Source organism: Muntiacus reevesi, chromosome 3, assembly GCF_963930625.1.
Source record: "Muntiacus reevesi chromosome 3, mMunRee1.1, whole genome shotgun sequence".
Lineage (NCBI taxonomy): Eukaryota > Metazoa > Chordata > Mammalia > Artiodactyla > Cervidae > Muntiacus > Muntiacus reevesi.
The window spans coordinates 174,949,951-174,976,573 of record NC_089251.1 but is presented as its reverse complement, the minus strand read 5'-3'; the positions used below and the strand labels follow the sequence as shown (position 1 = coordinate 174,976,573).

Sequence of the window (26,623 nt, the reverse complement as noted above, 5' to 3'; positions counted from 1 at the left end):
AATTAATCTCAAAAATATACAAGCAGCTCATGCAGCTCAATACCAGAAAAATAAATGACCCAATCAAAAAATGGGACAAAGAACTAAACAGACATTTCTCCAAAGAAGACATACAGATGGCTAACAAACACATGAAAAGATGCTCAACATCACTCATTATCAGAGAAATGCAAATCAAAACCACAATGAGGTACCATCTCACGCTGGTCAGAATAGCTGCTATCAAAAAGTCTATAAACAATAAATGCTAGAGAGGGTGTGGAGAAAAGGGAACCCTCTTACACCGTTGGTGGGAATGCAAACTAATACAGCCACTATGGAGAAAAGTGTGGAGATTCCTTAAAAAACCGGAAATAGAACTGCCATATGACCCAGCAATCCCACTTCTGGGCATACACACTGAGGAAACCAGATCTGAAAGAGACACGTGCACCCCAATGTTCATTGCAGCACTGTTTATAATAGCCAGGACATGGAAGCAACCTAGATGTCCATTGGCAGACAAATGGATAAGAAAGTGGTGGTACATATACACCATGGAATGTTACTCAGCTAACACAAAGAACACATTTGAATCAGTTCTAATGAGGTGGATGAAACTGGAGCCTGTTATACAGAGTGAAGTAAGTCAGAAAGGAAAACACCAATACAGTATATTAATGCATATATATGTAATTTAGAAAGATGTTAATGATGATCCTATGTGCGAGGCAGCAAAAAAGACACAGATATAAAGAACAGACTTTTGGACTCTGTGGGAGTCCAAAAGAAGGCAAAGGTGGCACGATTTGAGAGAATAGCATTAAAACATGAATAATACCATATGTGAAATAGATCACCAGTCCAAGTTAGATGCATAAAACAGGGCACTCAAAGCCGGTGCACTGGGATAACCCTGAGGGATGGGATGGGGAGGGAGGGGGGAGGGGGGTTCAGGACAGGGACACATGTACACCCATGGTTGATTCATGTCAATGTATGGCAAAAACCACCACAATATTGCAAAGTAATTAGCCTACAATTAAAATAATTAATTAATTTTTAAAAAAAAGAATGCCTGTGTGGTATCCACATAGAAATGTTCTGCTGACAACTGGATATTTGGATAATTTCCATTGCACTGACATGGAAAAACCATTGCCTTCAGGACCCTCTCTATTTGCTACGTAGACACACATGAGAGGACCATGCAACGTGCAGAGGGAGATGGTCCTGTCAGCTCAGAGATGACGTTTACCCCAGGGGCAGGGAAAGACTGATGCTGGCCCTGAACCAAGGTCAACAACTTCCTCTCTTTTAAGGCTTCCTTCTTTTGCTGCTGGGCTGCTATTCTGGAGCATGCTGGCAGGATAGAGCACGCGTCACCTCTCAGCTCAGAGGGGTACTTAGCTAGTGTCTTCATTCGTGCAAATGATATTAATGAAGCTGAGTACACACACAGTGAGATTTTAAAACATCCAATGAAGAAAAACAAATAAACCACTTGCTCATCTATCTTGCTATACGAGCATCAAGACACACATTTATTATCAATAATATTACTGAATGAAGTCCTCTGGTAGGCATTCCATAAAATTACTAAACACTGTCCATCATCCCAGAGATTCCAGAGAACAACACTTCAAATATAAAAATGGCAAACAGAAACGCAACCCTCAGTTTTTAAAGTTAACCTTAGAGTTAAACATGAACAAATACGTAGATATGTAAGTATGCAGTTTGAAGAATGGGGACCTCGGAGTTGTAGGCAAAATTAAACAGAGAGAAACAGCCATCTCCCTTCCAAACTACTAAGAAAAACTTCAGTAAGGACACAAAACTGTTACATAGAATGATGAGTTTGGATTTCTGGGACTAGGAGAACTAGCAATATAAAAGAAATCTCCTGCAAGGGTTTGTAGGAAGGGGTGGGATAATCTGATAAAAGGAGAATCATGTCAGTTTTCTTGGGGAGAGATAATATGCTGGATTTCAGAGGCAGAGAGTGGGGATCCAAGTTTAAACTTTCAATGGCAAACCATTTTGATTACTGTTATTGACATAATGCCTGCACTTAATAGTATTTGTTAAATTGATCTATATAAGTTATGAGAGTGTATAAAAGTTACCCTATATTGTGGCTTATTTGATAGAAGTAAAATTCAAATTACATCAGTTTTCTTATGCATTTTTTCCCAGGGTTTATTTGAGTGTTGTTACCTCTATTGTTGCAAGTTTCCAGTTTTCAAGTATAATGACAATGTGCTTAAAAGTGCATATTTTAGCAATTAAAAATACACTTCTATTTTAGGTGAGAAAAATAAGCTGACAAGAGGGACTCTTGAACAACAAGGAAATTATTTTCATTCAAATATCCTTAGTAATTAAAAAGTAAAAAGAGACTAAAAGAATTCATAACATGTTCTGTATTATATTTCTGCCACAAAATATTGGTACAATGAGCATTTTTATAACTGCAACCAAAGAACTTTCACCACTGGTAACTATTGGGGTCTTCTCTTGTGTTGTTGGAAGAGGGTGTTTGTTATGACCAGTGCATTCTCTTGGCAAAACTTTATTAGCCTTTGCCCTGCTTCATTTTGTATTCCAAGGCCAAATTCACCTGTTACTCCGGGTATTTCTTGACTTCCTACTTTTGCATTCCAGTCCCTATAATGAAAAAGACATCTTTTTTGGGTGGTATTTTTAGAAGGTCTTGTACATCTTCATAGAACTGTTCAACTTCAGCTTCTTCAGCATTACTGGTTGTGGCATAGACTTGGATGACTGTGATATTGAATGGTTTGCCTTAAAAACAAACAGAGATCATTCTGTCATTTTTGAGATGGCATCCAAGTACTGCATTTTGGACTCCTGTTGACTATGATGGCTACTCCATCTCTTCTAAGGGATTCTTGCCCACAGTAGTGGATATAATGATCATCTGAGTTAAATTCACCCATTCCAATCCATTTTAGTTTGCTGATTCCTGAAATGTTGACATTCACTCTTGCCATCTCCTCTTTGACCACTTCCAATTTGCCTTGATTCACATTGCCTGGACCTAACATTCCAGGTTCCTATGCAATATTGCTCTTTACAGCATCGGACTTTGCTTCCACCACCAGTCACATCCACAACTGGGTGTTGTTTTTGCTTTGACTCCGTCTCTTTATTCTTTCTAGAGTTATTTCTCCACTCATCTCCAGTAGCATACTGGGCACCTACCGACCTGGGGAGTTCATCTTTCATTGTCCTATCTTTTTGCCTTTTCATACTGTTCATGGGGTTCTCAAACACAAGAATACTGAAGTGGTTTGCCATTCCCTTCTCCAGTGGGCCACATTTAGTCAGAACTTTCCACCATGACCAGTGCGTCTTGGGTGGCTCTACAAGGCATGGCTCACAGTTTCATTGAGTTAGACAAGGCTGTGGTCCATGTCATCAGATTGGTTAGTTTTCTGTGATTGTTGTGTTCAGTCTGTCTGCCCTCTGATGATGAAGGATAAGAGGCTTATGGAAGCTTCCTGATGGGAGAGACTGACTGAGGGGGAAACTGGGTCTTGTTCTGATGGGCGGGGCGTGCTCAGTAAATCTTTAATCCAATTTTCTGTTGAAGGGCGGGGCTGTGTTCCCTCCCTGTTAGTTGACCTGAGGCCAAACGGTGGAGGTAATGAAGATAATGGCGACCTGCTTCAAAAAAAGGCCCCATGCATGCACTCAGTGCCCCCAACCCTGTAGCAGCCACCGCCAACCCACACCTCAACCAGAGACTCCTGGACACTCACAGCAAGTCTGGGTGTCTCTTGTGGGGCCGCTGCTCCTTTCTCCTGGATCCTGGGGCACACAGGTTCTGTTTTAGCCTCCCAGGGTCTGCTTCCCAGTCCTGTATACGTCCTGGCGGAAGTATGGTGGGTTAATGGCGACCTCCTCCAACAAGGGATATGCCATATCCCAGAGCCCCTGCCTATATTCTTTGCAGCCAAAGACAGAGAAGCTCTATACAGTCAGCAAAAACAAGACCAGGAGTGGACTGTGGCTCAGATCATGAACTCCTTATTGCCAAATTCAGACTTAAATTGAAGAAAGTGGGGAAAACTACTAGGCCATTCAGGTATGACCTAGATCAAACCCTTTACAATTATACAGTGGAAGTAACAAAGAGATTCAAAGGATTAGATCTGATAGACAGAGTGCCTGAAGAACTATGGATGGAGGTTCAAGACACTGTACAGGAGGCAGTGATCAAGACCATCCCCAAGAAAAAGAAATGCAAAAAGGCAAAATGGTTGTCTGAGAAGGCCTAACAAACAGCTATGAAAAGAAGAGAAGCAAAAGGCAAAGGAGAAAAGGAAAGATACCCATGTGAATGCAGAGTTCCAAAGAATAGCAAGGAGAGATAAGAAAGCCTTCCTCAGTGATCAATGCAAAGAAATAGAAGAAAACAATAGAATGGGAAAAACTAGAGATCTCTTCAAGAAAATCAGAGATACCAAGGGAAATTTTCATGCCAAGATGGGCACAATAAAGGACAGAAATGGTATGGACATAACAGAAGCAGAAGATATTAAGAAGAGGTGGCAAGAATAGACAGAAAAACTGTACAAAAAAGATCTTCACAACCCAAATAACCACGATGGTGTGATCACTCACCTAGAGCCACACATCGTGGAATGCAAAGTCAAGTGAGCCTTAGGAAGCATCACTATGAACGAAACTAGTGGAGGTGATGGAATTCCAGTGGAGCTATTTCAAATTCTAAAAATGATATTGTGAAAGTACTGCACTCAATATGCCAGCAAATTTGGAAAACTCAGCAGTGGCCACAGGACTGGAAAAGGTCAGTTTTCATTCCAATCCCAAAGAAAGGCAATATCAAAGAATGCTCAAACTACTGCACAATTGCACTCATCTCACACACTAGCTAAGTAATGCTCAAAATTCTCCAAGTCAGGCTTCTATAGTACATGAACTGTGAACTTCCAGATGTTCAAGCTGGATTTAGAAAAGCCAGAGGAACCAGAGACTAAATTGCCAACATCCGTTGGATCATTGAAAAAGCAAGAGAGTTCCAGAAAAACATGTATTTCTGCTTTATTGACTATGTCAAAGCCTTTGACTGTGTGAATCACAATAAACTATGGAAAATTCTAAAAGAGATGGGGATACCAGACCACCTTACCTGCCTCCTGAGAAATCTGTATGCAGGTCAAAAAACAACTGTTAGAACTGGACATGGAACAACAACTTTCCAAATAAGGAAAGTAGTACACCAAGGCTGTATTTGTCACCCTGCGTATTTAACTTATATGCATAGTACATCATGAGAAATGCTGAACTGGATGAAGCACAAGCTGGAATCAAGATTGCTGGTAGAAATATCAATAACCTCAGATAGGCAGATGACACCATCCTTATGGCAGAAAGTGAAGGCGAACTAAAAAGCCTCCTGATGAAAGTGAAAGAGGAGAATGAAAAAGTTGACTTAAAACTCAATATTCAGAAAACTAAGATCATGGTATCTGGTTCCATTACTTCATGCAAAATAGATGGGGAAACAGTGAAACAGTGACTGACTTTATTTTTGGGCTCCAAAGTCACTGCAGATGGTGACTGCAGCCATGAAATTAAAAGATGCTTACTCCTTGGAAGAAAAGTTATGACCAACCTAGACAGCATATTGAAAAGCAGAGATATTACTTTGCCAACAAAGGTCCATCTAGTCAAAGCTATGTTTTTGCCAGTAGTCATGTATGGATGTGAGAGTTGAACTATAAAGAAAGCTGAGCGCTGAAGAATTGGTGCTTTTTGAACAATGGTGTCGGAGAACCCTCTTGAGAGTCCATTGGACAGCAAGACGATCCAACCAGTCCACCCTAAAAGAAATCAGTCCTGACTATTCATTGGAAGGACTGATGCTGAAGCTGAAATTCCAATCCTTTGGCTACCTCATGCAAAGAACTGACTCATTTGAAAAGATCCTCATACTGGGAAAGATTGAAGGCAGACGAAGAAGAGGATGACAGAGGATGAGATGGTTGGATGGCATCACCGAGTCGAAGAACGTGAGTTTGAGTAGACTCCAGGAGTTGACAATGGACAGGAAGGCCTGCCGTGCTGCATTCCATGGTGTCGCAAAGAGTCGGACACGACTGAGTCACTGAACTGAACTATCAGTGCAGAACAGGTTTTGCAAAGCATAGCTTGTAATCAGAAATTTACCAGGCTAGAATTCTTTTATTCCTTGCAGACGTTAGTGATAATATTTATTTTAAGAAGGACTTAAAAGCGACTTAACTTTGTAAACTTACAAGTCAGAAGAACAACATACACTTGACCTTTAGAATTGAATACATTTTTAAATCTTCCTCAATCTGACCTGAGAGGGATTCACTTCTCCTACTTCACCATATGCCAAATAAAAATACTAGCAGTAACAAAATTGTTTTTATTGAGCATGTACTGTGTACAAAGCATTGTTCTAAATGTGTTTCATGGGTGGAGTATTCTAAGCGTCAAAGTCCCAGTGAGGAGGTACCTCACATGATGGTAAAAGTGTGGACTATCTAAGGCTTTAGGCCCTGAAACATTTTTATAAAGGTTGCTCAGTTGCTCAGTCATGTCCAGCTTTTTTACAACCCCATGGACTGTAGCCCACCAGGTTCCTCTGTCTGTGGGATTTCCAGGGCTAGAATACTGAAGTGGGGTGCCATTTCCTTCTCCAGGGGATTTTCCCACCCAGAAATGGAGCCCTAGTCTACACCTCCTGCATTAGCAGGCTAATTCTTTACCACTGGGCCACCAAGGAGGTCCCTTTATAAAGGCTAATTAATACATTTGAAAGTGAAGCTGTTAGTCACTCAGTCTTGTCTGACTCTTTGCCACCGCATGGACTGTAGCCTGTCAAGTTCCTCTATCCATGGAATTCTCCAGACAAGAATACTGGAGTGGGTTGTCATGCCCTCCTTCAGGGGATCTTCCCAACCCAGGGATTGAACCCAGGTCTCCTGCATTGCAGGCTGGTTCTTTACCATCTGAGCTACGTGTTTGGAATATTAAGAAACTCAGAAACATAAGAATGTTTCTGAAGGGATTTCCCTGGTGGCCCAGTGGGCAAAGAATCTGCACTCCCAATGCACAGGGCCTGGGTTCAGTCTATGTTCAGGAATCTGGATCCCACATGCCACAACTAAAAGATCCCGCATGCTGCAACTAAGACCCAGAGCAGCCAAACACATTAATCAAGGCTTTTAAAAAGAATGTTCTACAGGAAAGTCATGGTAATTGTACTTTAAAGATTTTTAATGGAGAGAAGAAAATTTAAATGATAAAGAGTGAAGAAATTTTACAGCTGAGTCAGATTTGACCTTGAAGAAGAATTCACAAGGAAAAGGATATTGAAAGAAATGGGGAAATCTGGTAAAAGATAGGGACTAATCTTGCAAATAAAGCTGAAGCAACACATGTTCCCCCATAAGCCTGGCTTCTTGTTTGTTTCGTTTTTTGTGTTTTTTTTTTTTTTTTGTCATTCTACAACTTGGGCTAGTCACAAAGTGTGGGTAGAAGAAAGGGTTCTAGACAGAGCATCCAAGAAACTGGGTTTTCATCTTTACTCTGTTGTTTATTGACTGTGTGACACTTTACAAGTCACTCTTCTCTGAGCTTTATTTCCTCACTCCTAAAATAGGGGCAATGCTATGTAGGTATTGTGAATATTAAACAGATAATATGCTTTTAAAAGTGTAAAATGCTATACAAATGAAGGATATCCTCTACATTATTTTCAGGTTCAGTTACTGAACATAATTCTTCCTTTTCTTGATCTTTCTTTTCTTGTTGGCGTAACAAAGTATCTTGGCATCAGCTTAGTATTCCGTTATGCTAAGCTTTTGAAATTCTTAAGTAGAAAGGCAGTTAGATGACAGAACGCAAAAGCATTTCTGAGCTGGAGCAGGACTAAATTCCTGAGCCCACACTTCAACAACCCCTAGACTCAGGTCAACAAGTCTCAAGTCAATAGAATTCTTCAGCCAACCCAGTCCATCACCCATCAGGGAATCTATTCTTGGTGGATGGCTCCAGGCAAGGGATAAGCCTGAATTTGGAATCAGACATAATTAAACAACAGGTAGTACAAATGACCAGCTGAACAAGTCTATGTTGTGGTAAGATATAGTTTATTTTCTGATCATAGTATATACATCTTGCAGCAGTTTAGGTTAATAGAAGCTTACTGTATATACTTTAAACATCGAAAAGTGAAAGTTACTCACTCAGTGGTGTCTGACTCTTTGCTATCTCATGAACTGTAGCCTGCCAGGCTTCTCTGGAATTTTCCAGGCAAGAGTACTGGAGTGGGTTGCCAACTCCTCCTCCAGGAGATCTTCCCGACCCAGGGATTGAACCTAGGTCTGCTACATTGCAGGCAGACTCTTTACCGTTTGAGCCACCAGGCAAGCTCTAACCCTTTCCCTCACTACCCTGTCCTGATGAACTGAGCCATAACAGTATCCTGAGGTTTGACATAGCACAGCAGTGCATAGGGGAAGCAGAGGTAGCCAGCCTGCCTCAGAGTTACAGTGGTGATGGCTGGAATCAGTGGGAAAATATCATATGCTGTGCTCACTGCCGTTACCCCAGAGTCAGAGGCAACGGCAGAAAACCATGTAATGCATCCACTGGGGCACAACAAAAGGCCGAGCCAAGATCTGGAATAAAACAGGACAGAGCAACTGAGCCTGCAAGGTGGGAATCCAGCCTAACAGAATTACTATTTGTTGTGCCGACATGCAGTGTAGCTTTACTGAAAGAAGGTACAGCTAAAGAGTATGGTGGTCCGGTGGCTAAGACTCCAGCTTCCAATCTAGGAACACTGGTTCAATCCCCGGTTGGGGAACCAAGATCCCACATCCTGCAGAGCATGGTCAAAATAAATAAGTAACTAAAATGTTAAAATAATGAAAATAAAAAGTTTTTCAAAAGAAAGCATATAACTAGAGTATAATATATGTGTGCATATTTATTGGTGTCGCTTTCATTTGGTTTTTGGGTTTTTCCTAATGTGTTGAATCAATATCTCCATACATAAAACATTTCAGTAAATAATTAATTATGGATTATTGATAATGCATAAATAACACCAGCAGCAGGCACCATCACAGCAACATCACTCAGACCACCAACTGTGATGCCGAACCTTAGGATTGTTACCGTCTTTTGAGTTTTCTAGTTGTTTGGATTGTGAGCAATCAAGAGTCCATGCAACATTTTCCAAATTACTGATTTAGAAAATTCATTAATCACAAAAAGTAAATAAAAAGTCAGTGCTAACAAAGGAAAAATCACAAAGGCAGAGATAGTAAAATATTAGGAGGAATGGTGTTTATTCCAGTACTTGGGTAGAAAATCAACTAAAAACTTTGACAAGTGAAGTGAAATAGGATGAAAATCTGAGAAAAAAGATAACTGACTGCTGGAGAATGGTCAGTTAAACCTGGGAGGAAAGTCAAAGTCAAGGTGAGTTAACAGAATATTTGCTATGATGCTGGTTAAAACTTTGATTTTGAATCTTAAAGTTTTCACTGATGAGGTATATCCCTAAATTCTAATCAGAAAGGAAGGGTTGAAGAGTTATTTATAAGCATGGGGAGCCTACTCCTCCCACACCCTCAAATGGAGTGCAGAATTGGTGAAAGGCACCACACAAATGTAACTATTCAATATCTTTCCGAGTATCTTCTTTGTCCTTTGGCTCTCTTTAAGTTTGATGATCCACAAGTGAAGAACCTGTGCTTCTTGAAATTGAGCAGAACCCTGTGGGGCCCCTCCAAGTTCAAATGTCCCTCCATGTCCTCCCCCTCTTACATGTAGAAAAGCTGAGGTCTCCCAGGTCTCCTCTGAGTCACCAAAGAGTGAACTCAAGCAGTTAATGATTAGAACAAGAGAGTCACAGAATCCTTCCATGTTTGATGCACATTCTTGAGTTGTTTTACAGATACCAGAACTGCCACCAGAAGGAAAGAACTAACTGCATGATCACCAGACTATAGCTATGACATAGCTGCTCCTTCTGAATCTGTGGCTAGCACAAATCCAAGAAATGGCCTTAAGAGGATGGGATTAACAGTAATCTGTATTTTTGCGGGCATCAAAATAACTGCGGCTTGTACTGCCTGTATATGTAAGCAAACACTAAAACTGCCAGCAAAGAAATGCTACAGACCCCGTCAGCATCTTCCACTCTAAGAATATGATGTCCTATGTCAGCATGAAGTTACAGAAGATAGACCGTCACCCATAATCCCATACAAATGTAGTCATGTTTGACACTGGGGATTTGTAAGCAGCTCCTTGCAGAAGGCTGTCTTGTCACATCACTAAAGCTATATTTTAACTAACTTTCATATGAGATGTCCCCATGCTTAACTAACTTCTGGCCCAAGCACACCTTTCAAATATTTTGCTCACACAATGCCTTGCATAACCTGCTAATTCTTTTCTTAGATCAAAGAGGTAGAAATGAAGAATAAATGCTTAACAGATGACTACAACTTTTCCCCAGCTTCCTCTTTAGTAATCTGGAGAGCAGACTCTGTGAACAAGATAGCATCGAAAGAAGGCTCACGAGGAGTCAGCACTTGCATGCAATGGCAGATGGCAGAGAATCTGATGCTCTATTTTAACAATTCACTGAGATTATTTCCCCCTTTTTCCTTTAAAAACTTTCATGGCTGTACAGAATCTTCAGAGTTGGTTTTGGAACACAAGCCTGCCTTCTCCCCCAGGTTACTGACCTCCTGAATAAAGCAAATTTTCCTTTTTCAACCAACACTTGCTTCTCAAGTATTGGCTTTTGAGTGGCAAGCAGCCGAAACTGAGTTCAATAACATTCCGTTCCAGGTGAGGTCCAGAGAAACTACAAGCTTCCTGGAAAAGAAAGCACCCACCCCCATCCAGTTGGTGAAGCCAGGAAAACAAACATATCAGGATGTAGGCATGGGAAGGCTGAGAAAGGTCCCCTGGTTTGAGGGTCACAACTGGACAAAGGATGTCATATTAGATGGGTATAGCATGGGCGCTGCTCCCTAGAAATCTGTTGATACATGGCTACATCTCAGCAGATGCAGGGAGTAGAGTCAGCCTCCTAAGACCATCTCTTTGTCCTTTGAAAGACTGTGATTTATTTCCTGTGTTGAAGACCTGGTGAGTCAAACCAAGGCTGACAAATCAACATTTCTCTTTCTCCACCAGGGCAGCATCGAGAAAGGGGACAAAAAGCAAACACCTTGGAATGATTGAGTTTACAAACTTATGGTTGAAAAAGCCCTTAGTTTACCTGAGCTCCTGAGACTAATTTTCCACATCAGCTTCAAAAAAGTGGTGGATGAGCTTCAAGTCAGAAAATAATTTTATCATTTGAAGATGAAGAACATTTCACTCTCTTATACACCGTGAACTCTGTGTCTGCTGCTAAAATAATCACATTTCAAAAGATCCTCTTTCAGGGATCTCTGTCCCTTTCCCAAATCTGCTCCTGGATAATTATCTGGCTGCCACCAAAGCAACAATCAGAGCTGCATGGTGGCCAAGAAAATCTCAGATCCTATGTTTGCTAATTGGACATAACAATTCATGCTTGGGGGCATCAGGCAAAATGGGACTTACTCTGCCAGAATTGTTTCGGCTCCCATTTTTTGGTTAGCATCAATACCTCATTCCAAGTTTTGGCAAGTAGCACCCAGTTATCTACCCAAGTATAAGAAACGCTCATTCTACTATATCTGGAGAGACCAGAACTTTCTGTGGGAGAAGATGAGGATTTGTAGCTGGGTAGATCTTTGTGCTTCTCTGAAATGTGATCACTTTGGAATTAATAAGACCAAGTATGAGAATTGATTCACCAGGAACTAGAAGTTATAAACAGATGACAATAATATTCTGGCATATGATCTTTCCTTTTAAATATCCTATAAACATAAATCATAGCTTGTAGATCAAATTACTGAGAAACAAATAGGCCAATGATATAACTTAAGGTTTAATTCATTAAAATTTGAAAAGTTCAGTTCTTCAGTTACAAAATGGAGGTCCAAATAATCAGCTCTGCCTGGTCTCTGTAGTAGATGCTTAGGTTATAAAAGAGTATTGGGGAAAAAAAGAAAATCAGATTGAGTCTTCAAAGGATTCTTGAAGATTTCAATTTTTTATGCTGTATACAAAATTTGAAGCAGAGAAAGTGACCTAAAGACCTTCAGTCTTGTAGAACTCCAAATAAGTCAAAGTTCTTTGATTTTAAGAATAGTAGATTTTTCCTAAAAGAGATTAGTGTGCAGTGTACAGACAAACAAAACTCACATTTCTATTATTTTTTATTTTTTGGTTTTTGTTTGTTAGTATTTACCATCTGATTTGATCTCTATAGCATGCCTCATCTTTTACCCACTTCACAAAGGGACATTTATAATTTGAGGGATTAAGTGACAAGCTAAAGGGTTATTTGGCTTGTACTAGAAATAAGAAGGAAGTCCTGCCTTCTGGCCCAGAGCCCATTGATTCATTCTGTCTTAGTCAACTGTTGAATGCCCCAGGGACACAGCAGAGATGAAAACAAAGTCCCTTACAAATAAATGCATAGTGTGTAAGGTAATGAGTAGGCTTGACTTTGCCAGGATTACTTTGGTTTCCACTTTTGGGTTAGTCCCACTCCCTCATTCCAAATTCTCTGACCCCTAAAGCTACTTTTCTGGTGAATCCTCCAGAATTCCCAGTTCTCCATGAAGGTATAAGAAACATCCATTCCATAATACCTGGAGAGGCCAGGGCTTTCTGTGGGACAAAATGACGGTTGGCAGCTGGACAGAGCTTTTTGTTTCTTTCAAACTTGATTATCCTAGAATTAATAAGAGCAAATATTAGAATTCACAATTAATTAGAATTAAATAGAGCAATTAATTAGAATTAATTCCCAAGAAACTAAAAGTCTCTTCCAAAAAGGGAAAAAAGGAGTGTGGAGCAGATATGTGAAGTACCAGTGTGTATGGTTGTATGTGTGTGTGTGTGTGCGCGTATGCACGCACGCGTGCATGCATGCACACAAGCACATGTGTGTTTGGGAGGGAGGGAGGGGTGAAACATGGGGATGGATCACATAAATATCTGAGGAAAGAGAAATACTGGCCAGAGGTCAGAGGTCGGCTAAATTCAGCTCACCACCTGCTCATGTAAATAAAGTTTTATTGGAACACAGCCACACTCATTCGTTCAGTGTCTATGGGTTTTTTACACTATATTGGAAGTGTTGAGTCATTGTGACTGAGGCTGTATGTGACCCATAGAACTGAAAACATTTACTCTCTGGCCCATTAAAGAAAACACTTGCTAACTCCTGGTTCAAGCAGAAGGAAAAACAGGCGCAAAGCCCGTAAGGCACAAAGTGTGTTTGTTGGGTTCAAGGATTAGTAAGAAACCAAGTGGGGTGAAGGTGAGTGAACCAGGGAAGCATGAGATAAGGACAGAGCAAGCTCGGACCCTGCAGGGCCTTTCTGGGCCACCCCATGGAACTCTGACCTTTATTCAGAGTGAGGTGGGAAACTACGGGAGGAGGTTGAGTACCCACAGACATACTCCGACTTACATTTTAAATTGATCACTTTTTTAAGAATAGATGAAAGGGGGTGAATTTGGTATGTACTGAAAAAATCCAGGTGAAAAATTATCCTGGCCTGGACTAAAGCATGAAGTTGGAAATTGTGAGAACTGGTCAAATTCCTAATACATGAATATACTGTCAAGAAAGTTTTGATGGGATTTTTTTGGTAAACTTGAAACAGAGGTATGTGGTCTGTGTGGGTGTGTGGTGGGGGCAGGTAGGGAAGCACATGATCCAAGATGACTTATGTGGGCCTGTACATCTGGGTGGACAGTCACCATTTACAAAGAGACGATTATGAGGGATATAAACTGTAGATTGTGGCTGGAAGTGAAGAATTCAGTTTGGACAGTAAAATTTTGGATGTCTTTTGAATATTCAAGTGGCAATGTCAAGAGGCATATATGAATCACATCTGGAGTTCAGGAGAAAGGTTTGAAACAGACATACAAATCTGGGAGTTATCAAAGTTTAAATAAAGGTGAAGTCACAGGAACAGAATAAGATCACCTAGACAGTACCTACAGACATCCACAGAAATTCATTTGAATAAAATCCTAAAAGATGATGCTGTTAAAGTGCTGCACTCAATCTGGCGGCAAATCTGGAAAACACAGCAATGGCTACGGGATTGGAAAAGGTTAGTTTTCATTCCCATCCCAAAGAAGGCAATGCCAAAGAATGTTCAAACTGTTGCACAATTACACTCATTTCACATGTTAGCAAGGTAATACTAAAAATCCTTCAAGCTAGACTTCAACAGTATATGAAACAATAACTTCCAGATATATAATTTGGATGTAGAAAAGGCAGAGGAACCAGAGATCAAATTGTCAACATCCACTGGATCATAGAAAAAGGAAGGGAATTCCATAAAAACACCTACCCCTGTTTCATTGACTATGTTAAAATCTTTAACTATGTGGATCACAACAAACTATAGAGATTTCTTAAAGAGATGGGAATACCAGACCACCTTACCTGCCTCCTGAGAAATGTGTATGCAGGTCAAGAAGCAATAGTTAGAACTGGACATGAAACAATGGATTGGCTCAAAATTGAGAAAGTACTATGTCAAGGCTGTGTATTACTCTGCATATTTAATTTATATTCAGAGTACATCATGCAAAATGCCAGAGTGGATGAAACACAAGCTGGAATCAAGATTGCCTGAAGAAATATCAGTAACCTCAGATATGCAGATAACACCACCCTAATGACAGAAAGTGAAGAGAAATTAAAGAGCCTCTTGATGAGGGTAAAAGAGAAGAGTTTAAAAAAAAAAAACTAACTTAAAACTCAACATTCAACAAACTAAGATCATGGCATCTGGTCCCATCACCTCACGGCAAAGAGATGGGGAAAAAGTGGAAACAGTGACAGATTTTATTTTCTTGGGCTCCAAAATCACTGCAGACTGTGACTGCAGCCACTTGCTTCTTGGAAGAAGTTCTGAAGAACATAGTGTATTAAGAAGCAGAGATATCAGTTTGCTGACAAAGGTCCACCTAATCAAAGCTATGATTTTTCCAGCAGTCATGTATGGATGTGAGAGTTGCACCATAAAGAAGGCTGAGCACCGAAGAGTCGATGCTTTTGAATTGTGGTGCTAGAGAAGCCTCCTGAGAGTCCCTTGGACAGCAAGGAGATCATATCAGTCAATCCTAAAGGAAATCAGTACTGAATATTCATTGGAAGGACTGATGCTGAAACTGAAGCTCCAATACTTTGGCCAACTGATGCCAAGAGCTGACTCACTGGAAAAGGCTGATTCTGGGAAAGACTGAGGGCAGGAGGAGAAGGGGGAGACAGAGGATGAGATATTTGGATTATATCACTGACTCAATGGACGTGAGTTTGAGCAAACTCCAGGAGATAGTGAGTGACAGGGAAGCCTGGCATGCTGCAGTCCATGGGGATGCAAAGAGTCAGACACGATTTAATGACTGAACAACAACAATTTCAATGTATGTGACAGGTTTTGAGCTAAGAACTTTGTATATTTTTTCTCTCATCTTCCAACCCTCTACTTGGGTTTTCTTTTACCTATGAGGAAATGAACACTTAAGTGAGCAGTCTGACATTACCTAGCTAGTGACACAAGCCAGGTATGCCTGTCTCTGTGATAGAGTCCTCTCTGCTCTGCCAGGACATAAGGAACAGGAAGACAAGAGTGAGCATCAGCTCTGCATATCTGAATACTAAAGGAGGCATAGAGTTTCCCAAGTAGGCTACCCAGTAACACAAAATTATCACCAGATGGGCACCTCCGCTCTAAGTTTCAACAGCAGTGAGAGCCTTCTTAAAGGAAACCACTAGGCTGGTGAACCACGATAACGCTACCATGAAACTTCCTTCTCAACTTCCTGAATTTAACAAACTCTCGCATCATGAAGAAGCAGAAAATTTCTCGTTTAAGACAGATTAAGAGGCAGACACTGCAGAGGAATGCATGCATCAATGTCATGCACTGCATCATAGGCAAGCTGTGGGTTACTATACTGGACAAATCCTTCATTAAGTCACAGGAAAGAAACCTCATGACTGAAAACTGAATATGAATCATTTAAAACAGCACAGAGACAGAGGCTATTACTCAACAAGAGATCTGACCCATGATGTTACTGAAATCCTTATAGCATCGTTTTAATCCTCACAAAGAAACAGTTTCTTGGTTGACTGGTAGTCTCAAACTTGATCTTGCTTCCACTGGCCTCACGGAAGTGCAGTCATTCAACTTAACGTGGAGCATCATGCCTCTGTCTTCCTACAGGCCTGGGCTGAAAGTAATCACTTATTTTACCCCTACAGAAATCAACAGAGGTTCACCTCTCCATTTTGAAGGGTGGACAGGAACTAACCTATGTGTGCAAGGACTTCCACTTACCCTAGTTAGGAAGCCACACCTTGAGGTTACACCCTCTTTATGGTTATGAGGAAACCAAGGAAGGGATGTTGTGTTTTGGTGCCTGCTGAACAAGATTGTCTTGGCAAAAATATTTAGGTCATGCTGGTCTGGATGAAACCTAGTCAGAGGTTTTGGATGAATAATAGGGAACTGAGTGATTCCAGTGTCTTTCCTCCTCCTCCACCCTTCATGTTTTCCAACCTCAGGTGTTGCTTCCACAGAAACCCATCCTCTGGGACAAGGTACCATAGCGATAAGTGCATACCCAATGGGAGGGCGTTATTAGTATGGAGGAGTTTGAAATGATATACAGTAATAATCCTCAGGAGTCAAAAGATGCATTTGGCATTGATGTCTGTCATTCCTTTTATGGATTTTGCTTATCACTGAACTGCCATCTTATTGAGTGCCATAAGCAAGTCTGTCATGTTTGTATTTCCCATAACACTCAGCAAAGTACCTGTCACCGACTGGGTGCAGAGCAAATCTTTGTGAAATGAACACCAGTCATCACCCTGCTGGCAGATAAACAGAAGCACCAGGATTCAGACTCCTGATCCTGTCTTCTGGAAACCGCACCAGGGCAGCACTCTTCTGTCTCTCCCTTGCTCTATAGACTTTAGACATTTTCTGTCCTCAACATCATGATTATTATCTCTCTGGATGTATTTATGAGCCAGGAACAAACAGAACTAAACCACTACAGTGTACATAATCATGTTTCTTGTCCCTTCCCTGTGAAAAGTATTCTTTGTTTGTGCTTCCAGCCTGTTTGTGCTTCCAGCCTGTTCACTTTTTTTTTTTTTCTGATTAACTGAGAGTATTAGGTGAGTGTCAGAGAGAAGGGAGTAGATGCTGCGATACAAGAACATGTCTAAGTGGATTGAGGAAGGGGGATTTGGAACCCTTCCTCAATCTTAAGGGTTCCAGCTATCCAGCAAAGGCTAGGATTTCTAAGGAGAGAGGGATCTGGGGTATTGGGAAAACTGCCATGAGGTGGGGAAGAGCAGCGGGGCATGTATAAATAGGTGAAGAGAATGTCCTATGCTAAGTGTTTTACCATCCATCAAAGTTTGTCTTAAGAAATCATTCAAGAAAGATCAAATGCCAAGGCTTCAAGAGCTGGGGATATGTAACATTTTGGTGTACTGACTGTTAGCAGGTTATTTAATGGGATTCCCAGTTGGTCATTTGCGTGCATGTTGGCGGTGGGGGGGGCATAGTTGGAGACAGGGGACAGGCAAGGTAGAGAACAAAGCAGTGGGGTTGAGGGTAGAAAAAAATATTAAATTTAACTGCTTTTCAAAGTTTACTCAGTTTCTATAACATACTAAATGTGATTAATTGCATAAAGTACAAACTTTATGGTTAGCTCTTCAGTCCACAATTCACAATATGAGAAGTTATTTACAATAAGATTTAAATCCTAAAATAAGATACTGTAATTAAAAATTCCAGAAGCATTATTTCTCACTTCAAATATGGCCCCATTGAAGGACTATCATTCCCACTGTAGAAAGATAATTTGAAATATATCAGAATTTATTGAGGACCTGATTGCTCAGTGTCTAATTTTTAAGAATCTGACAGTATTTCTCTCTTATATTTCTGAATGCCTCACATTTTCTGTTTAAGTGCTCACTTGGTTCAATTTGTATTGTTTTGCACTTCCCTTGAACTTCAGTTCAGTTCAGTGGCTCAGTTGTGTCCAACTCTTTGTGACCCCATGAACTGCAGCACACCAGGCTTCCCTGTCCATCATCAACTCTTGGAGCTTGCTCAAACTCATGTCCATTGAGTCAATGATGCCATCCAACCATCTCATCCTCTGTTTCCTTCTCCTCCTGCCTTCAGTCTTTCCCAGCATCAGGGTCTTTTGCAATGAGTCAGTTCTTTGCATCAATTAGCCAAAGTATTGGAACTTCAGCTTCAGCATCAGTCCTTTCAATGAATAGTCAGGACGGATTTTCTTTAGGACTGACTGGTTGGATCTCTTGGGATCCAAGGGACTCTCAAGAGTCTTCTCCAACACCACAGTTCAAAAGCACTACTGTGGGCAAGCCTCCCCTCAAAGAAACGGAGTAGCCCACATAGTCAACAGAAGTCTGAAATGTAGTACTTGGATGCAATCTCAAAAACAACAGAATGATCTCTGTTCATTTCCAAGGCAAACCATTCAATATCACAGTAATCCGAGTCTATGCCCCAACCACTAATGCCAAAAAAGCTGAAGTTGAACGGTTCTATGAAGACCTACAAGACCTTCTAGAACTAACAACCCCAAAAGATGTTTTTTTCATCACAGGGGACTGGAATGCAAAAGTAGGAAGCCAAGAGATACCTAGAGTAACAGGTAAGTTTGGCCTTGGAGTACAAAATGAAGCAGGCCAAAGGCTAAAAGAGTTTTGCCAAGAGAATGCACTGGTCATAGTAAACACCCTCTTCCCAACAACACAAGAAAAGACTCTACACATGGACATCACCAGATGGTCAACACCGAAATCAGATTGATTATATTCTTTGTAGCCGAAGCTGGAGACGCTCCATACTGTCAGCAAAAACAAGACCAGCAGTTGACTGTGACTCAGAACGTGAACTTTTATTGCAAACTTGAGACTTAAATTGAAGAACATACGGAAAACCACTAGACCATTCAGGTATGACCTAAATCAAATCCTGATTAAGTACTGATCAATTTTCTTTCCCTTGAACTTACTGATCTTTGTCTAGGCACTTTTGTATTTAGTTTAATGATAATCTTACAAATAATATTAAATAGTAATAGAGGTAATCCATGGAATAATGAAGACTCATTAATATCTTCCTAATCTATTTTTCTAGAAAGGCCAGAGGTTGACAAAGAAGATCACAACATCGTGGATCCTGCTTGTTCCTAGACAAGGCTTGTTTATTTAGCTGATGATATTTGTCCAGTTCACGCAGGTACAAATGGTAACTGGAAATTCTCCAGAAGTCATAAATGTGGAAATTAAATTGCAACACCACTCTTCTAAGTGCTCAGGCTGAAAACGGGGGCATTATCCTTCCCTCTTCTCTTTCTTTGATACCCTCCGTCATTTCTGTCAGCAAATCTTGGCTCTACCGTTAACATATAATTCAGAGCCAGACCCTTTCTCACAGTAACCACTACTTTTAACCATTCCAAGCCACCATTTGCTTGCTGGGCTACTGCAGTAGCCTGTTAACTGTAGGGAGAATTGTGAGTATAAAGTAAAAAGGGCAGTGAAAAATGGCTACAATATCTCTACATTCCTTTACATTTGGGGCAGGTTGTACCTAAATTTCTGACCAGAATATTTGATTTCAAGAACCAGAAACCTATTATAACTCATGAACACAAAGAAAGAAAATATTGCCAGATTTCCCAAGGAATAAGGATTGGGAACTGGAAAGTTAGGAATGGAGACTTTCCACTTCACTAGAGTTTCTTCTCTGGTATAGTTTGTGTGTCTGCTCAGTTCTCCTAGGTTCCATAGATGTCTGGGCACTCTCAGCTTTAATCCCAGCTCTACATGACTTCTTAGTTTGAGGCTAATGGACAGAGGAGCCTGGTGGGCTGCCATCTATGGGGTCGCACAGAGTTGGACACGACTGAAGTGACTTAGCAGTGGCAGCATCTTTATGACTCAGTTCCAGATTCCCAGAAGAAGGTGATCTCTTGGCTTGGCTTACTTCAGGTGTCTGCCTTTGAACCAATCAGTTTAGACCAAGACACATGGTAATGGGGTCAGTTCTAGCATTTCAGCAGGGCCTAGGGGACCCATTCAGAAAAGGGGGCGTGAACCAGGCAAACTAACTAATTAACATCTCTACTGCAATTTACGGATAATTTAAATTCAATATTCTGTTAAATGGTGTAGTGAATCAATTATTGTCATGCACACATCCTTTGGGACTCAATAAATGAAAATTAAGTCAATACAAATGAATGCTTAGCAGGTGAGGTAGACTTTGTCTACCTTCCAGAAAGCTTTTGCCAGTAACATAATTTCTTTTTAAAATATTTATTTTCAGTTTCTACTTTATTCTTCTCAATCAGCATCCAGCTGCCCCTGTGAGACCAATAACAGAGCCTTTGTTAGCCTGGTAGCCTTTAAACAAGATAATGAAGATGGGCAGATTCAGCAATGTTATGAATTCTTGGTCTTTGGCCTTTCATGCCAAATAATTGAATAAGCTGCCTTTCTTCCTATGTATCAATTTTTTTTTTACCTTTTAATTTCTATTGAATTAACTGAAAATTGCTTAGAGCTGTCCTGACTCAGCTAAACGTATTAATAATACAGCTATTTATAATTTGTCAGTGGTATATAGTATTATGTCATCATCTCCTGGTGCATTCTTCAGTAAGCAGGTAAGAAAGAATTCCATTTGGGAGAATATCACAGAAAGCCATTGAATTCTTCCAAAGACAGAAAGCTATTCAATTGTTTGGAATCGATGCACTGAGTCATTCAAGCAAACAAAACAAGAATATATAAATAAAATTTTGTTGTGAGATTACTACGGGTAAAACTACCCTATGTGCTAAATTTTTTAATGAATAATATAAATCATTGATTTTTTAGTCATTTTTATTGTAAACTTTAAATTTCTAATTAATTTTAATTTTAAAATAAAATCCTAATTTAAAACCAATTGATCAGTTGAAACTGATAAGAAATATCATGAGTTTGAGGATCCCTTATTTTATCTTTGCCATCACAAAAGTAGATATTTGGGAGTGTTGTTGCTTTTTACCTAACAGAATACTAGATATGTCTCTGAAAGAGGGGAAGATGGATTGCAAGTGTACAAAGCTAACTTACAGTAGCAGATATGCTCAATATTCATCTTAAATTGTTTAAAGTCCTCTAGGAACCAAAGTTTTGAGAATGTCAGGATGAGTTCATAATCTGATGAGAGGGATGAAGTGTAAAAATCAAAACAAAATTCCAAAAGTCCCCACCCCTTAAATTGGTGGGGCACTGGCCTAAACTGGTGATCTGTTGAAGTCCCTTTCTCCCCAACGACCCTGATAGTAGTTTTTCCATTTTACTATGTGTACCTAATTAGTGCAAACATTACATTTTTCTTCCCCAGTTTATCCACCAAAATCCAAAGAAGGTAGTATTAATCTCATTTTACACATGAGGAATCTGACTCTTAGGAAAAGTAAGGAATTTGTCTAAGATTGCCCATATTATCAACGTCTGGATTGAAATCCATGTCTGGCAGACAACGGAGTCTAGGATTTTTCCACTACACCACAAAGCCTCTCAGCAAGAAATTGTCCCTTCTCCAAAGAGTTTCATAATCCAGTGATGACAAATCATCCAACAGATATATTTTCAAACTAGGTGAAAAGGTGGATCATAAAATTCTGTGGGGAGGTGATCTCTCTGTTTTGCAATTTACTCCTATGGAGATATACCTATTTTTTAAAAGCTCTCCGGGTAATTCTGACCATCTCTCAGCTGGCTTCTAATGCTTTTCTCCCTCCTCTTCACCTAGCCAACTCCTCCTCACCTGGACTCAACTATGAGTTCCCCCCCTGCCTTCTGTTAACTAACACTCTTCAGTCCCCCTCTTGCATGATTCCCTCAATGAACTCATCACATTTTTTCACAATTTAGTTGAGGTTTGCTCCCATTTCACTGCGGAGCTTGTAGAAAGCTTTGAGTCTTCAGTACCTGGCAAAGAGTTCGACACTCAAAAAATGTGTTTCACAGAACTAAATCAGTAAACAAAAATTTCAGAGCCACTTAGAAATAGCCTGAAAAAAATCTTAAAACTTGTTTTTATCGCTGGTTACACCTAGTGAATTAACTAGGCAATTCAAGAAATATTCAATAAATGTTAAGTTCAATAAATATTAAAACAATTTTATAGATTTCAAGTGTAAGACATCGTTCTTGGATGCGGAAGTTCCAGAGTACTACATTTCCCGAAATTCCTGAGGCTCAATCGCCACTCGTTGGTTGACTGTTCTTGACAGCCTGTCATATCAACCAATACCCTGACGGGAATTTCCCTGCACCGGGCGGGAGGCGACCAATCACAAGAAAGAGGGCGGGCACTTCTGATGGTTCAGAAAGCTCTCTGTAACTGAGAAGTGTCAGGGGCTGGGAGTTGCTAGCTCTGGGAGAGTGTGCTTTCTTCCCACTCCCACCTCACGAATTAGAATTCGTCTTTATGGGTTTCCAACCTTTTCTTTACGTTTTTCCTAGTTCCCACTCCTTCCTAATCAAGTACCTCTGCTTCCCATCCACCTTTCCGTGTTAAACTCACTCTCCGGAAAAGATAACCGCAGCGTGAATCTGTCTTTTCAAACTTGAGCTAGGCATTTGTCTGTGAGCATCCAAGTGAGATTGTGACAGTGAAGCAATGGAAAGATTCGAGAGAAAACTTCCTTCTTTCCCCTTTTCTCCTTGCAAGAGTGAAGAAGCTACTGGAGATTGCTTAGTGGACAACAGTATTACAAGACGGACTGAAGATTCTGAAATGAGTGCCCGCGCTGTTTACTTCTACCCTCGCTCCCGCCCCCATCTCCACCACCTTAGCGTGCGGACTGAATCCAGGGCTGGGGTGTCACTGGTTGGGGCAGACATCCAGCCCTGGAGCCGGTTCCCTTTGACAGCCTATCCCCTTCTAGCAGCCACCTGCCAGGTCCACGCTTTCATCCTACCAACAGTAAGAGCTTCAGGAAAGAATTCATTTCCCTCCCACTAGGTTCATCTTCTTTCCTAGTACCTTTCTAAGTCTGTCATATTCTTGCATCAGAAATAACCGTTGTCTAGACGCTCTCTTTCCAAAATCCAAATCCAAATTAGTTCAAAACAAAGACCATCAATAAAGCGGCAACAATCACTTTGCAGCCAGCAGCCGGGAGTGTGTGCCTCGTTAAAGGGTGAGAATATAAACCCTCGCTTTAATGACCGATTTTGAAATAAAGGTTTCCTACTGCTTGGTAGTCATCAACATTTTTACTACCCCAGCTGCAGGAGAAGCAGCTGCATCCTCTGGCAGGGCGATTGAGATGGGAGAAATTTAGCCACGGTCTGGGATTTTCGCAGAGGATAATTTAAGCCCCAGCTCCACTCCGGCGGCTGAGGGGGTGGGTACGCGCGGTGCGCATGCTCAGCAGCCCGGCTCCGCCGAGGCCCAGCTGCCGCCACCGCCGCGGCCAGCGCTGTAACTGCGGCCGCCGCTGCTGCTCGGAGCGGGCGTTGGTGTCCTGTGCCGAGGCGCCCTGTGAGGCGAGAGGGAGCGGCCGGGCGGGACCGCGGGCGGCGGCGACGGCGGTGCCTGAGGAGGGCAGCCGGGGCTCTGAAGGAGCGAGGGCGGGCCGACCCAGCCGCGGAGAAGCGAGGCGGAGAGCGCGGGGACCCACCCCGGGCGCCCTGCGTGCGATGCCCGGCGGGCAGCGGCGCTGAGCGGCGAGGAGGCCGAGCGGCGAACGCGGACGGAGAGCCGGCGACCCCCGGGAGGAAGAGGAGGAGGAGGAGGAGGCGGATCCGGAGCGGGAGGAAGCGCTGAGGGACTGCGGGGGCCCGGGCGGACGACGAGCGGCGGGGCCGCGGGCCATGGACGCCGCGGCCGCGGCGGCGGCGGGGGCGAGCCGGGGCGGCGGCGCGGCGCAGAGTCAGCCCGCCGCCAGGTGAGGCTGGGCGGCGCGGGCTCGGGGCGCCGCCGCCACTGCTGTGCCGCCGGGCCGCGGAGCGAGGCGGCGGCGGCGGCGGCTGAAGCGGCGGCCTCGGAGCGAGAGGGGTCGCCGGCGGGGCTTCTGGTCGCCGCTGCTCTCTCTCGCCGTCGCAGCATTTCCTGTTCGGATTATCTCTCGCTTCTCCCCAGCTGCCTCCTTCCCCTCACACTCCCACTCGCGACTGTTCCTCCGCGTCCTCGGTCGAAGCTGCTCTCGGCCCGGGCCGGTTCCCCTCCGCCTGGGGACGCCCCTTACCTCGGCTCCCGGGCTGCGGGGGAGCCCCGCCGCGACCATGAGGAAATTCAATATCAGGAAGGTGCTGGACGGCCTGACCGCCGGCTCGTCCTCGGCGTCGCAGCAGCAGCAGCCGCAGCAGCACCCACCTGGGAACCGGGAGCCCGAGATCCAGGAAACGCTCCAGTCCGAGCACTTTCAGCTCTGCAAGGTGAAGGGAGCGCGCAGCCCCGCGAAAATTGGGGTCGTTCTAGGGGCACCTCGGGCTTTGCGCCCGAGTGACGGGGCTAGAACGCCAATAATACTCAATACCGCCAATAAAGGGCTCGCTCCCCCAGCACACATTTGCTTGGTGGGCTATTTTGGAGATTGACATCATCTTACTCCTCTTTTCGTTGATTTTCACATGCGGCAGTCATTTCAGGATTGCTTCCAACATACTGACCTTTAATTCGTATTCTTAATCTTAACGACTTTTATATTCAAGCATTTTGATAGATCTTTCACCGACTTCCAAGTTTCCTTTGGGAACAGTGTCAAACGAATATTGTTTATGAAAAAGCTAGACGTGTTCAACTAGATGTTGGCTCATTTTTACCTTAATATGTGGTAGGAGACCTGTCACATATGAAATCACAGGGTCTTGCTAGCCTTGTGTTTGGTGAAAAAGTTAGAAGTGGAATTTTTGCCTATTAATGGTACGGCAATTGCCATAGTGATGTGTAATTCAGAAAGAATGATGCAGCGAATTAATTCACCAGCTGCTCAATGAGAAATACAAACTTGTGTCGGTATTAATACCTGCCTTCTTCATAAATACCAGGCGTTCGTAAGTCAGAGTTTAAGTGTGTGTATACTTTTTGCTTCAGTGTTCTAAAATTAAGGATTTAATACCAAAATGCAAAAATAGATGCTGGATTTATTTTCATTCTGTTATGGTTGCAACATGATGAGATAGATTTTTGCTAATTCCTTTGCTGAATCCTTAATTAATTATGAAGCGTTTCCGGAAACGTACTTGCATTTAGCATAGAAATAAAGTAAGGATGAAGTTATCATACTTGAAATAAGCATGAGTTGCAGTTTTGAATGAATTTATAGAATTTTGACCACTGCCAACTTTAATCATTTGTTCTCAGACATAATAGTAAAAAGAATGTTAAATTTTCTTCTAAAGAGTACCACTGTGATGAGAAAGTAGAAATGTAACACTGAGATCGATTTTTTTGTTGTCGTTTCAGTTTTTACTTGCATAAGTTTTTATGTGATATAGAATTCATAGTTTTCATAGTTTTTTTTTTAAATAGTGCATTTATGTGTGTTTTGTTTTGGTTATAATTGGGTCTTAATTGGTTCTAGGTTCTAATGTCTCTGTTCACTTTTCTGTTTTAAAACTTTGCTTCCTGCCCTGGTTGCTGTGATGTCACTTACTCATGCCTAGACTGTTCGCCATGGATTTCCCTATCAACCCTCGGCCCTGGCCTTTGATCCTGTGCAGAAGATCCTGGCAGTGGGAACTCAGACTGGTGCTTTAAGGCTGTATCCTTTGATTTAATTTAATTGAACTTTTCCCCAGCCATTCTCTATTGCTGATTAGTTGCTTTTCCTGTGTAATTCCAAGGAAATGGTATGATCAGGTATTAATGTGAAATCCTGTGGTCATGTTTCTCCCGGTGATTATACATACATTCAGGTTGTGTGTTGCCGTGTTGTTTCTTGACTCTCAATTTATACATAGCTAAAAACATGTATCCACAAAAGAGTTCTAAAGGTTTGCTATAATAATTACTGTCTTTGCGAGGAGGTAGAAGTTTCTAAGGGGAAATATATCTGCTTATAGTAGTGGTCTGTTGGACAGACTGTTGAGGATGAAGCTTAAAGACAGTTGCACAAGGCACATTTTATTTGTTTTTTAAAAATATTGTTCATGGTAGATGTTCCAGTTATGACCTATTTATTATTCTATTGAATTAGAGATTGAATTTGAATTTGTTTCTGACTTGATCATCTAGAAAAATTAGAAAACAAATGTAAAGTTTACATAGTTACAAAGTGTTGCTGTTTTCTAGAAGTTTTAGAGCATTTTCTTAGTATACTTCTCTATTTGCATTTTACTATCTTGATATGTTTTCCCATCATGGTCTACATT

At 41.7% G+C, this 26,623-nt stretch overlaps 1 protein-coding gene and 1 long non-coding RNA gene across 7 annotated transcripts in view; one reads left to right on the top strand and one right to left on the bottom strand.

The window, feature by feature from the left end:
* LOC136165174 (uncharacterized) overlaps positions 1-24,648 on the bottom strand; it is a 291,194-nt gene extending 266,546 nt beyond the window's left edge. The window contains exon 1 of the long non-coding RNA XR_010662471.1: positions 24,624-24,648. This is a non-coding gene — a long non-coding RNA (uncharacterized lncRNA). The remainder of the gene's footprint in view (positions 1-24,623) is intronic.
* The window catches only part of STXBP5 (syntaxin binding protein 5), a 156,081-nt gene continuing 153,859 nt past the window's right edge, over positions 24,402-26,623 (top strand). For all 6 annotated transcript variants that reach the window (XM_065931187.1, XM_065931183.1, XM_065931186.1 and 3 more), the window contains exons 1-2: positions 24,402-24,685; positions 25,916-26,013. In XM_065931187.1, the coding sequence (XP_065787259.1) occupies positions 24,533-24,685; positions 25,916-26,013 (251 nt within the window). In that variant the 5' untranslated portion in view covers positions 24,402-24,532. The remainder of the gene's footprint in view (positions 24,686-25,915; positions 26,014-26,623) is intronic.